This window comes from Limulus polyphemus, unplaced genomic scaffold, assembly GCF_000517525.1.
Source record: "Limulus polyphemus unplaced genomic scaffold, Limulus_polyphemus-2.1.2 Scaffold316, whole genome shotgun sequence".
NCBI lineage: Eukaryota > Metazoa > Arthropoda > Merostomata > Xiphosura > Limulidae > Limulus > Limulus polyphemus.
Window position 1 is genome coordinate 25297 of NW_013665926.1, and position 13105 is coordinate 38401.

At 32.8% G+C, this 13105-nt stretch overlaps 1 protein-coding gene across 7 annotated transcripts in view; it reads left to right on the plus strand.

Annotated features, from left to right (window-relative positions):
- The first annotated feature begins 3267 nt into the window (after positions 1 to 3267).
- Positions 3268 to 13105, plus strand: part of LOC106457317 (tudor and KH domain-containing protein-like) — a 22449-nt gene continuing 12611 nt past the window's right edge. The window contains exons 1-5 of one of the 7 annotated variants that reach the window (XM_022383183.1): positions 3344 to 3479; positions 3874 to 4001; positions 6361 to 6515; positions 11180 to 11544; positions 11703 to 11877. In XM_022383183.1, coding sequence (XP_022238891.1) covers positions 11229 to 11544; positions 11703 to 11877 — 491 coding nt within the window. In that variant the 5' untranslated portion in view covers positions 3344 to 3479; positions 3874 to 4001; positions 6361 to 6515; positions 11180 to 11228. Of the gene's footprint in view, positions 3480 to 3873; positions 4002 to 6360; positions 6516 to 11179; positions 11545 to 11702; positions 11878 to 13105 lie in introns of all 7 variants that reach the window. The other 6 variants (XM_022383184.1, XM_022383186.1, XM_022383188.1 and 3 more) reach the window with 6 other exon arrangements.

Genomic DNA, 13105 nt, shown 5'->3' on the forward strand with positions numbered 1-13105 from the left:
ATAGGTGTGGGGGATAAGTTTGTTATAGGATAGAAGAATGGCTGGATGGAAGAAAGCAGAGGGTTGTTATAAATGGAGTTCAGTCAAACTGGATTAATGTCACATGTCGGGTACTTCAGGGCTCAGTCTTAGGAGCTTTGCTTTTTTTGATTTACATCAATGACATATGAAGGAATGGTCAATAAATTACTTAAATTTGCTGATGATATTAAGGTCTTGGGTGTTGCTGGCTGTGAGGAGGATGTTGCTGCTTTACAAAAGGATTTAGGTCACTTAGTGAGTTGGGTGAATAAATGGCATATGGGTTTTAATTATAATAAATGCATGTGGGTTATCATAATTCGAATCATAAGTATAAATTGAATGGGAATAACCTTAAAAGTGGTATGAAAGAAATGGATCTTGGTGTAGCAGTTAATCACTCTCTTAAACCATCCAAACAGTGTGCTGTTGCTAATGGCAGGGCAAGTAGGATATTAGGTTGTATCTACAGAAATATTGAATACAAGTCTAAAGAGGCTATAATTTAATTGTATAGATAATTGTTAGGCCATATTACGAGTATTGTGTTCAGTCTTGGGCTCCTTACTTTTGAAAGGATACTGAATTGCTGAAAAGGGTTCAGAGGACGGTTACCAGAATGGCGCCTGGGATGGAAGGTTTGTCATATGAGTAGAGATTAAGATCTTTGAAACTGTTTTCTCTTGAAAAAAGAAGAAATAGAGGGGTGTGATTGAGGTGTTTAAGATTTAAAAGGAATCGATAGTGTTGATGTATAATCTTTTTTTTCATACTTAACGGCAAGAATAGTAGGACTAGGGGATAAAATTATGAATTTTAAGCAAGGTAGGAGTTATTTTTAGATTATACGTTTTTTTCTAACACGGTGGATGGCCTCTGGAATGGGTTGTCTTCAGATGTTGTGGAGGCAATAAATTTAAGTGAGTTTAAGAGAAAGCTCGATAATTATATGAATGATAAGGGTTAGCCTTAATATTTTTTTTAAATTGATAATAGTATAGTTTAGAGGATGGGACAGCTGACAAGGACCAACATGTCCCCTGTTGTACCTAAACGCTATGTTATGTTATTTTTTAAAATTGCCAGACAAATAATGGTGGTAATGGAAATTTCAAAAATGTTTGGAAAACTTCGCATGGCTAGTGAATAAAATGGAACAGACATGTTTTAGGAGTGCATAATGTTCAGGATAAAGCAAAAATTTGCCATTTTCTAATTCTAGAGAAAAGTAATAAGCAATACATATGTTTTGCATAGTGAGCAAACTATGTAAAAACAAACGACTACGGTAATTTTGTTTCTTTTTCCTTTTTTTTATTTTGGCTTCAAAATTACCAATTTGTTTGATATATATATTTTTATACATGTGTATATTTGAAAGCAACTCAATCTGTTACCATGAGTAAGTGGTGCCATTTCAGCAAGATACTGATAAGGTAAGGATGGGAGCAAAGTTAAACTCTAATTTCTATAAAATACACAAACTGTTGATAGCATAGCATGTTTCGGAGTTCATACATCAATTGGAGCCGCTTCCAAGAGTGTACAGAGTAATCTGAATAGGTTTTCTTGCATATTTATCACTGCTGGTTATTCTATTTTACTAGTACTACGAAAGCAATTATAATTACTTAGTCAGTTATTACCAATTAATTGTACATTTTGATAGTGTTAGATTATAAATGCTTTAATAGCTTGTAGAGGAAAAATTACCTTCTATAAGGTAAATAAAGTAAAGTGTACACTTCATAAAAACTGATCCTAATAAAGTTGTTTTGTCTCATATAGTTATATTCACTACAAATCTACATTCTCAATAGATAGCGAAACGTACGCAAATTATTAAAAATGCAAGTATTTATACTGTTTATCCCCAGCCCACCCCCTGTATATGCCCACCTATGTGAGAGCTGTTAATAAAAATTATTATGTCAATTCAATGTCTCAATATTTAGTAACATAGCTGGGCAAATAGATATTATATCTAATTAAATGATTTCAAATCACACTATTATGTGACTGTTAATGTTCTATATGGTTCATGCTACTAAATCTAACAATGTTCACAATAGTATCACTCTTAAAGAATTAAACATAATATTAGTTTTAGCATGGTTTATTTAAAAAGTGATTATATTTCAGAATGTAATTGTGAACTGGTTATTTAGCAGGGTACATCTTTAAAGAGGCTACTTAGCCTATATTAAACATGTATAATTACAAATGTAAATGAGGTAGTAATCAGTAAAGAGTTTTAATCATAACATGTTGCTGTAACATATTTTATTGTTGGGCGTGTTCTTTTGAATTATTTGGTACAAATAACAAGTCTAGTTCACGTAACGATAGTGAATTAACTTACTTCTTCAATAACGCTTGCTACAGGCTACGTTCGCTTTGACATAAGTTGTAGGCCTAAGTTCACAAACAACACGTGAATAGATATTCCGAAACTAATTGTATGCCTAACAAACAGATAAACTTAGTTACAGAAATGAATCACTCATTGAACACTCAGTAACTCATTAATTGCTCATTACTTCACTGATTCTCGTATTTATAATCTATCATGCATCCTTATTTCTAAATATTCCACGTAATTTCTAGATGATCACATAATCATTATCATTAGCTGTCTCTAGCAAATATTTAAATTAAAAATTAGCTTACAACAATATATATTCAATAGTGCTTATTCTTCACGACGTTGTTACAAGTAATTATTAAACATGAATTTTAATAACTTGTTATTCAATAGGACTTAATTTAATTTTAATTTATAACTCTATTATTTACTTATTTTAGACTGAATTAACAAAAGTTTATAAAGAATTACGAAAACAAAAACAAAGAAAAAAAACAAGCTCCAAGTACGAGAAACAAATAAATCATTCCATTAATAATAATTTGTTCTTTTAAACTGTAAGTCTCAGATTTTAGAAACCCTTGGTCTATTTTTAAGAAGTGCTATCAGTATAAATATAAATACACTTCTTTTGAAAGATAAGAAATACAGTTTCAATTTATTTTCTATAATTTGAATTTAAAGTTGAATAAAAATATAAATTATATGAAAAATTTAATCTAAGTTCTAAGTGTAACAGTTAAGCAAATAGTGAGAGAGCTCCAGTTGGAAAATTGATTTGGATTACATGTAGATAGTGGGTCAGAAATTAAAACTTTTAGAACATCTTACTAGTAAGGAAAGTTTTATAAACATAGAAAAGTGAAGTATTGAGACCCCGGTAGACAAATCAGGCACTCCTATCTTCGGTGAAGAAAGTTCAATTTGTATTTTGTTTTTATACTCACAGAGGGCGTATAACTTAGTTGAAATAAACATAAAAATATTTTGGGACTGAAGATTTTTAAATAGAAAGTATGCGTAGTAGTTAAGCCTAATGTTAATATTAGATTAGAATGAAATATTTCTGTTGTAACAGTGCTCTCTTTATAAGGTAATTTTGTGTTAAGTGTTAATTAAGTTATGCTATCTGTAGTAGCTTTTTTTTTTCTACTTGGCTAAGGGTTCGTTGTAAGGTTAGGGTGTCGGGACAAATACGGAATGGCATAGGATCTCTTGGAAGTAAACCTAAGTCATATGAATTTCATTTAATCAACGTAAACTGTAAATGAGGTTACCTACATATATCAGAACTAAAAATAACACAGGAAAGCTAATTTAAAACCTTTCTTTGAACGATTAAAATACACCGATTCATTAGTTGGATATTCTTGCTCATGATGTTATATTCCTGGCGGTATTTTCAACCTTGAAACCAAGTCGACTTAGTATTAGTAATAGTATCTGCTGTCTTTACATTACTATATAGATGATCTACGATAACATAGGTTGTAAAGGCTGAAGAACGAACATGGTGATATTTCAAGTATCTGCTGTCTTTACATTACTATATAGATGATCTACGATAACATAGGTTGTAAAGGCTGAAGAACGAACATGGTGATATTTCAAACAAGTAAATGAAACATTCCATACTTGTGTTTGTTGGAAAGTTAGAGCTATCATTTGTCTTTCATCCCAATGTAATTTATAAGTAATATTGAAACGTACTTAGGTCTATAAACAAAACTTTAGTTAAGTACTTTATCGTATGAAAACATTTTTAAAAAAAGTTAATTTATTAAGTTTTTTTAATGTAAGTTGTAATTTAAAATACTAAGATAACTTCTGGTTTAACCCTCTGATGCTTGTCTGATAGCAGTGTTATTTTAGTGGATAAAATCTATCATATATACTTACTGTAAATTTCATTTTACACAAAACCTACATATTATGCTGCCATTAAAACTGCACTGCAGAGGCTGGATGATGTAATCTACCCAGCTGGTATACTTGATAATTGCCTTGTTGGCTAAACAGTTTGAAGCTGCAGTCTTGCTATTACTAGTTCTAGATACTTACTTAGCCTGGGTAAACAAAGCTGCTCAAATGGGAATAGCAAAGCGGAAGTGGAACTGGCAGCCTTAGCCTTAGCCATATGTCCTCATTAGGTTTGCTCTTAAAATGGGTCCAATGCTATGGAGGTTTGTAGTTCAGAACACTTCCACAAAGAATTAGAAAAAAAAATTACTGAACATACTTGAATGAAAATACATTTATGTTTAGATGTGAAATGGTAAATAACATTTATCAGTTTTCATCTGCCACAAAAACCATAGTAATAAAGAATGTGTTCCTTAAATATTAGTAAACTTCAGTGTAAATTTGGTTTTATTTCAATGGAATACAATACAAAGTGTAACAGAAAAATATTCAGGGTTGTAGCTATGGTGGGCGGGGCCTCATAGGACTCGTTCTGCCCACCCAGCACTCCCGTAAAATGTGATTACTGTAGCCCAGCACTGAATATCACTGAGAAAATGTTCACCATAAGCATGACAATTTCTTTGTCGATGACACAGTACAGTTTACTTTGCAAATAGCTTGTTAGAAACAAATACTTTTCATAAAAAAGTCACAAAGCAAAAAACCTTATCGCTAAAATATTTTTCAAGTCCACAGGAAAAAAACATATGGAGAACTGAACAGAAGGTTCATGCCATTGCTAATTCACTTGTACTTAGTGTGGTACATCAGACATTATCATCCACAGTGGATAAAATACAAATCCTATTTTCTTTCCAGTAAAAGTTATGTGGTGCATAAAAATATTTTCAGAATTTTATGGATATCTAAAATATAAAAGTATATCAATGTATTTTTTCATAAAAAATTTTTTAATCTCTTTGTGATTAATTTGTATCAATTACCTGCAGTTAAAGATAGATCAATGAGAAAAATAAATCTCAGCCTAGAGTAAAATTTGTCTCTGTCGTTATTTGTTTAGACTCATTGTTTACCTTATAACATGTTTGCCTAGTGACTGCTCGTGTGGAGTGTTTTATTGGACTTTCCGAAAGAATTTACAAATTTTCAAAGTCATTAAAATTATAAACATGAAAATAATAACCTTTTATTTTTGCCTGGCCGAGGGGAGGAATGGTACAGTGGTGAAAGCCACAGGCACGTCCATCTTTGGGCTAGACTGGTTTTTTACCATCCATCACTCAAATTGTCCTAGCTACAACCCTGAAAATATTTAGTTATACAGAGGTGCATTATGTACAGTTTTACCAGTTTGGTAATAGTGGCTACTGATGGGATTTTTCCTTTCAGAACTTGTGAATTCATCCTCTTCTCTCAACAATATAGTGCTACTCCATCCCTGCACAGTGTTCAATGGAAAGAGCAGGTTCCTCCAATATTACTTACATGGCATCATGAAACAGAAAACTTAATGGTGCTATTCTGTGTAGAGGTGGGGATGATTAGGCTGACTTTAAGGAAGATGTTTGGTAAAATTGGCTGTCCTGCTGTAGGCTGTGATATCAAATCACTTCTAGGTTTCAGGTTCACTTAACAAGAACAGCAAAGTTATCTGTAGATGTCTGTTTGATACAACCATGTTCAAACAATATATTTTAAGGATCTTGGAGAATATCCTCATTAGGTTTGTTCTTAAAATGGGTCTAATGCTATGTATGGTCTCCTGTAGATATACTGTCAAATTATCATTTGTTTAATGGAGCTCTAGATTGTCCTTCATAACTTTTTAACATAATTCACAAAGCCACTGTCATCATTCTATGCTGCATAATGTTGTTCAAGCAATAAAATAATGATGCCAACCATTGATTTCTGATTATCTAACAAAAAAGGTAACATGTTATAAGTCCTCTGTGAACTTTACAAAATTTTCAGCCTTTTCTACTTCTGAAATAGGCAGTAGACTTTATACAGTGATATTTTTTACCCCATTTAACCTTGTATTTCAGAGTTGCCAACACAAGCACTTGCTGTTAAAGGAAATGCTCATCCATGAGGTAGTTACTATTCTATCTTGTTTTGGCATCTATTATGAGCTTATATTGTGAGAGACGGAGCTGTTCTTGTCTCTCCTTGAATAAAGAGGCAGTAGTAGTGCTTTAAGGTAAGAAACACACAGTTGATCTCATTTTTGCTAATAGTTGATGAAGGCTTTTAACCACTGTAGTCTTGTTTTAGGCAGAACTGAGCACATAGTAAAACACCCAATATGTACTAAAATGTTGGTAGTCTTAGCAGCAATGCCCATATTTGCTTCAGTGTATAGTATGGACCCTATTGTGTGTTTTGTACTCCCTTTAATGTGTAAACATTTTTATAATTATCATATTTTTCATCATTCTCGGTTTGGATGCAATTATCCAACTTTCCCTTTCATTAGAGTGAGCTGTAAGTGTGTTGATAATAGGCTGTTATCTGTGTTCTCTTCCAAGAAAGATAATTGGATAGTTATTAGGAACAGTCATGCTGACCATGGGTCCAGAAAGCAAATTTTATATTGTGTGTAGTATTGATTTTCATATGTTAAGCTAAGTCTGCTCTAGAAATTACATAATTCAGAAGAGTTTAGCAGGTTTTTAATGCTCGGCAGGCCATTAGAATAAGTCTCTGCAGGTTTTATTTTCAGATCTTTACAGTTCAGTCAAAGAGAATGGTAAGAGTTCTCATAGAGTTTTGAAAATTGAAATTTGCCTTAAAAAAATGTTTTTGACTTTGAATTATTGCACATTATTGTTTTTGAGAGAATAAGAGTTAGTTTGGTTTAACTAGAAGAAGTCAAGTATTTCAATAAGTCCTTAGTAAAATCCAAGCTATACTTGAATTTTAGTTTAGTTAAATGTTGGGTTATGTTTGCTATTTAAATCTTTCTCAATTTTTTTACCATCAGGAGAGGGGTGGAGGTGTACATTTGAACTGGTAAGAGATACTAATAGTTCCGATATGGTACATTACCTCTACTCTCATAAATAGATGTTCCTGTTCAGTGCTGCCCTCTATACAAAAAAAAATGTTTATGCACGCCACAAGCCTTTTATCTCCCCTCAGTTGGAATTGACTGATTCCAATGCGTCTCTCATGCAAATCATTATGCGACAACCTTCCACCAATGAGAGTGCGACATACTCTCATGTGACTCCTTTTATTTAATTCTACTGAACTGTCACTTCTTGTTTGGTAGTACTCGCACTCAGATGATTTTTTTTTGTGCTCTTAGTGTGATGCACATTCATGACTTTAATCGTTTAATTTCCAAAATGGGATTTCTTCATTAAATTTTTTTCTTTACATTGAAGAAATACCTTACTTTAACTTCATTTCCCAGTCTTTATGTTTTTTCACACACACATATTTTTGCATCAAACACTTTTGTTTGATATATATATTTCTACAATGAATTCTTAGGTTCATGTTACCACTTTGAGCATCTTACCTCCTACTAGCACTATTTCACAGGCTACAGGTGGGGGAAGACCCATCATTGGATTTATCTGCTGTGAGATTTAATGTTATATGAGTCAACCTCCTTCTCCTGAACTTGCCCCACTTCCTGCTGAGCAAGCCAAACTCTCATCATTGAGTCTTACTAACTGGCCTTAACTGACAACTCTTGATGCAAGTGTGCATTGCCAGTCATTTCAGTGCTGACTAAATATTCTCATTCAGTTGTAGTGACCACAAGATCTTGCCTAATATGTTTACTAGTATGTGACTCTGGAGCAAAAACCATAGTTTGTGTTTAAATGGGCTGGAATTGTGACGTATGGCTGTGGTGCTTTGCTGGTCCAGGAGTATGTGGTCCACCTAACTTTCTCTGTGTTGCTCAACTTGTTCTTAGTCCTTTCTGCAACAATATTGTACTTGGTGGGGATTACAGTTTCCTAAAAAATAGACATAGATCAGAATTTGCATCCTGGTTCATATTTATGAATCATTCTTTGGAAAGCATCACACACTGTTATACCAAATAGCAACACATTTGCAATTAGATATTGGGAAATCCATAGTGTTATTAGGTGGGTCTTTGACTGTGGGAGTTTCAGTTTTGCAGCCAGCAAGATGGATTAGTTGCTTCAGGAGTCCACCTGTGTGTAGTTTGTGTCACTTTTATATTTCTCATTGAAATGGAAGCTACATGAGTCACTGAAAAACAAATAGTTTTATTCATGCTCAATTTATAATTATATATAACTTGAATGATTTTTTTTTTCATTTATATGTCTTATTTAGAATAGTGCATTTAGAAAATAATGGCTATGTTCGATTAAAACAACATTGTGCTATTTTTCAGGGCCACATAAAATACCAGGTTAAAGCTGGAAAAGGCTGATTAGACCTCTTTCACCACTCTCTCAGAGCTTGATCCTGCCATTATTAACTCACCATATATTAATAATTGTGTAGAAAGATAGTAACAGATTGTAGTGTATTTATAGCTCTACTTAATATTCATTGACACCTTTTTCATGATATCTTCATCCATGATGGACTCTTCACTCCTGCCTGCCTGGTGGCACATCAAAATCAGATATGAGCCTGTGATATCTTCTGCAAATATCCCATTCTTTTCAACTACACAGACTTTCAGAAAGTGAATGGGAAATATACATCCCCTTTTATTCTTGCAAACCAATTCCAAAGAGTTTCTTAATTCCAGTAGAATGCTTTTACTATCATTCACGCACCTCCACCTGTTCCCCATACTTTTTGACCATGAAAAAAAGGGCCAAAAGAATCATATTTTCTTTTAGACCTGATTATCTGCTTGGTTCAAATATTTTTGCTGTGGTGGAACCAGGGCTGATGATGGGGGGACAAGTGGGGCAGCTGCCTGGGGTCTCTTGAGGTGCCTGGCATTGGGATATTCCAAAGCTCACTAGAAATGCACATTATTTAATAAGCTAAAATTGCTACTGCTTTTTCATGGATTCATGAAGAAATTTGTCACCTAAATTTCTTTTATAAGAATGAAAGTTATGCTATTGTGTTTTAAACATTTGTTAACTCATTATGTTCCTTTATCACTGTCCAAATTAATCATGTTGTTTTGTTATTTATAGGCTATACAGTAGGCTTTTTAGTTTCATTTAAGTTTTCAACTTCTCTTTTTTTTCAATATATAGTCTTTGTATATATAATATTTTTATTTTATACACTTATAATTTATTTTGATTAACTATCTAGACTGTTGTTTCAAGGAAGCAACAGCTGACATTAAGCTCAGTACAACATACAGGCAGCTAATTGAACAGGATGAAAATAAGACTTCTTGATAAGGGTGTTTGCCTTAAAGTGTCTTTATATTGCCACCCCATCATTTTGAAGAAAGGGAAAAACATGTCAGACAGTTTTGGTTTGTCACATTTGAACTGTGATAACATGTAAGAGTGATTGTAACATGTCTTGAACTCTACTTATTTGAACCCAGTAGTGGTGACTTGGATCTTTAAGTACACATAGATCTTATGGTTTTATTGTGGGCATTTCTTTCATGTTTTTAAATGACATTGCTGCCATTAGTTTGGTTACAAAATTGTACACTCACCAGTTACTTTTAAATTTGATTTCATTCTTGAAATATCACCTTATTCTCCTTAGGGATAATTTCAATTTTTTTAAGACTGTTAAATACAATACAATGTAAACATCCAGGATTCTAAAAAAACACTTAAGATGTGTATTGGATCAATGATTAGATTCACATATGGATTGGATACTAGAATAATTGTTTATACTGTTTTAGGTAATTCTCAACTTATAACCTTTTTTTTTGTAGAAAATTTCAATCCTTATAATGAAGGTGGGAATGCCCATTTTTAGTTTTTGTAAATGGTTAATACATTCCTCTCACTTTTTAAGTGTATAAAGTATGTAAACATTTTTAAAGTACACAAAAAAACTACAAATTGGTGCAACTTTACAGTGATTTTAGTTACACACACTAAAGTTTACATATAGATCTATATCTAAGCATACTCAGTATTTTCATTTATATACCTGAATTAACATGTGATATTCAACATTACCTTTAATCAGTATACAATATGTTCAAAACATTTTTACAGACCCTGCGCTACTTCAACACCTTATATACAGTGTTTTCTTTGTGATTTAATATCAATGCATTATATTTTAAAAAATTGCTGAGTCTATCAAAACAGTAGGTTTATCATTTCTTTACAGGTTTGTTTCAACAAATGTTATTTTGAGTGAGTGAATAACAGTTTTATTTTTCTAACAGGGTAATTAACTTGGGGAATGAGTTGTTGTTGGCGGCAGTAGTGAAGGCCAGCAGTTTACAGGATATGTTAAACATTTGAACTGGAGCTTATTTAATTTGTAGTTTAAATTAGTTTTGCTGTAATATTGTTATATATTTTATACTCATTATTAATTTCTGATCAAAGCAAATTTAGAAATGTTTAAAAAGGGATATTTTTGCAACACAGAAAAACAAAACCTAGGTATTAGACAGTTGTATGCCAAAGTCACTCAAGAAAGTATGCTGAATTACAGACCATATAGCAAGGGCAAACATTATTCACTCCATCGACTGGTATAAATTCTAAACAGCAGGATTATATTCATTAATTGAAGGGAAAAAACATTTTGCTTGTACAGAATCATACTTGAGAACTAATTAATTAAATTTGTATATGACTAGTTTCTTAATGTAGTTGAGGAAATCTCATGCATGTTGGTGCAGGAATGTTGTATTTCCCGTTATTCATTGGTTTTGATTTAAAAAAGAAAATTTTCAATCATTCACAGGTTCATAAAGGTCTAAACCTCAAAGGACAGAAAGTCACTGGAACAAATAATGGAGAAACCTAGTGTTTTTACACTGCCTAATGTTAAATTTTCAAGAATCGCATTGCTGTTAGCTGTTGGCTTGAGTGCTTCAGTGTCATCATTACTTTTTTATCTTGTATTTATTAAAAAAGATGATTTGGAGGAACAGCTAGAATTAAGCACAAAAGGAGGCAGGAAATCTCAACAAGTAACAACATCTCGACAAACAGTTATCCATGTGAATGTTCCCAAGAGTGCTATTGGTGGAGTTATTGGAAGGCAAGGATCTACCATAAAAAAGATTCAGGAGCAGACTAACACAAAAATCAAATTTGAAGAAAAAGGTAATGATATTTGTATGCATATGTGTGTTTGCAAACATTCACATGTTTTTGTAAGTACATTGTCACCTTCAGTTTATTTTAGATCAGTGTATATAAATATCACCAATTGATCAACTATTGCATAAACTCTGCTGTATACACTTAACTATTATCCACAGGTTTGGATGTGGAGGAGAAGGTGGCTGTAATCCGAGGCTCTCCTGAAAATGCTCAAGAAGCTGAGAATCTTCTTTACCAGTTGATTAATGAGCAGCCACAGATACTCACTGAAGATGTTTTTGTTCCTGTCAGAGTTTGTGGGCGCATCATTGGTCGTAATGGAGACACCATCAGGTAAAATTTTGTAAACCTGGGTGTATTATGTTTCTTTGTTTAACTGGGCAGCAATGGTAGAGATTATGATTTGCTGTAGAAACTTTATATTAAAATAGCTAATGAAATCAAAGTTCATTATTGGCTACAAAAATAATGTACTGAGTTAGAACTTGTGGATATTTTTACCAGAGATTTAATTTTATAATTAATTATTTGTTGTGAAACTATAGGCAATAGCAGCTTCAGAAGCATTTCATGTTATTGTAACACATCTTAGTACCATCTGTGGTATGTGTTCTTGTTACACATGCCAAAATGTATTATAAATATATTAAGTTCTGTTCTATTATAACATAACATATGACATAATGTTTAGGGATAACAAGGAACCTATTGATCCATCTTGCCTGTCACACCCTTTAAACTCAACTATTATGAATTAAAATCTTGAAACCAATCCTTATCATTCATATAGTTATCAAACTTTCTCTTGAATTTACTGCCTCCACAACATCTGAAGGCAACCCATTCGTGAGGCTAACCAACCTGTAAGAAAAATATAACTGTTAGCTGAAGATGACTCCTACCTTGCCAAAATTTATATTTGTATCCCCCAGCCTTACTATTCTTACTGCTAAGTATGAAAAAAGATGATGCATCAACACTATAAAATTCCCTTTACAATCTTAAAATACTTAACTCAGATCCCCTCCATCTCTTCTTTTTTCAAGAGTAAACAGTTTCAAAGATCCTCATACGACAAACCCTCTATCCCAGGTGCCATTCTAGTAACTCTCCTCTGAGCCTTTTCCAACAATTCAGTGTCCTTTCTAAGGTAAGGAGCCCAAGATTGAACACAATACTACAAATGTGGCCTAACCAATAACCTATACAATGAAATTATAACCTCTTTAGACTTGTATTCAATATTTCTGTAGATACAACCTAATATCCTATTTGCCCTGCCATTAGCAACAGCACACTGCTTGGATGGTTTAAGAGAGTGATTAACTGCTACACCAAGATCCCTTTCTTTCATGACACTTTTAAGGTTATTCCCATTCAGTTTATACTTATGATTCAAATTATGATAACCCACATGCATTTATTATAATTAAAACCCATATGCCATTTATTCACCCAACTCACTAAATGACCTAAATCCTTTTGTAAAGCAGCAACATCCTCCTCACAGCCAGCAACACCCAAGACCTTAATATCATCAGCAAATTTAAGTAATATATTG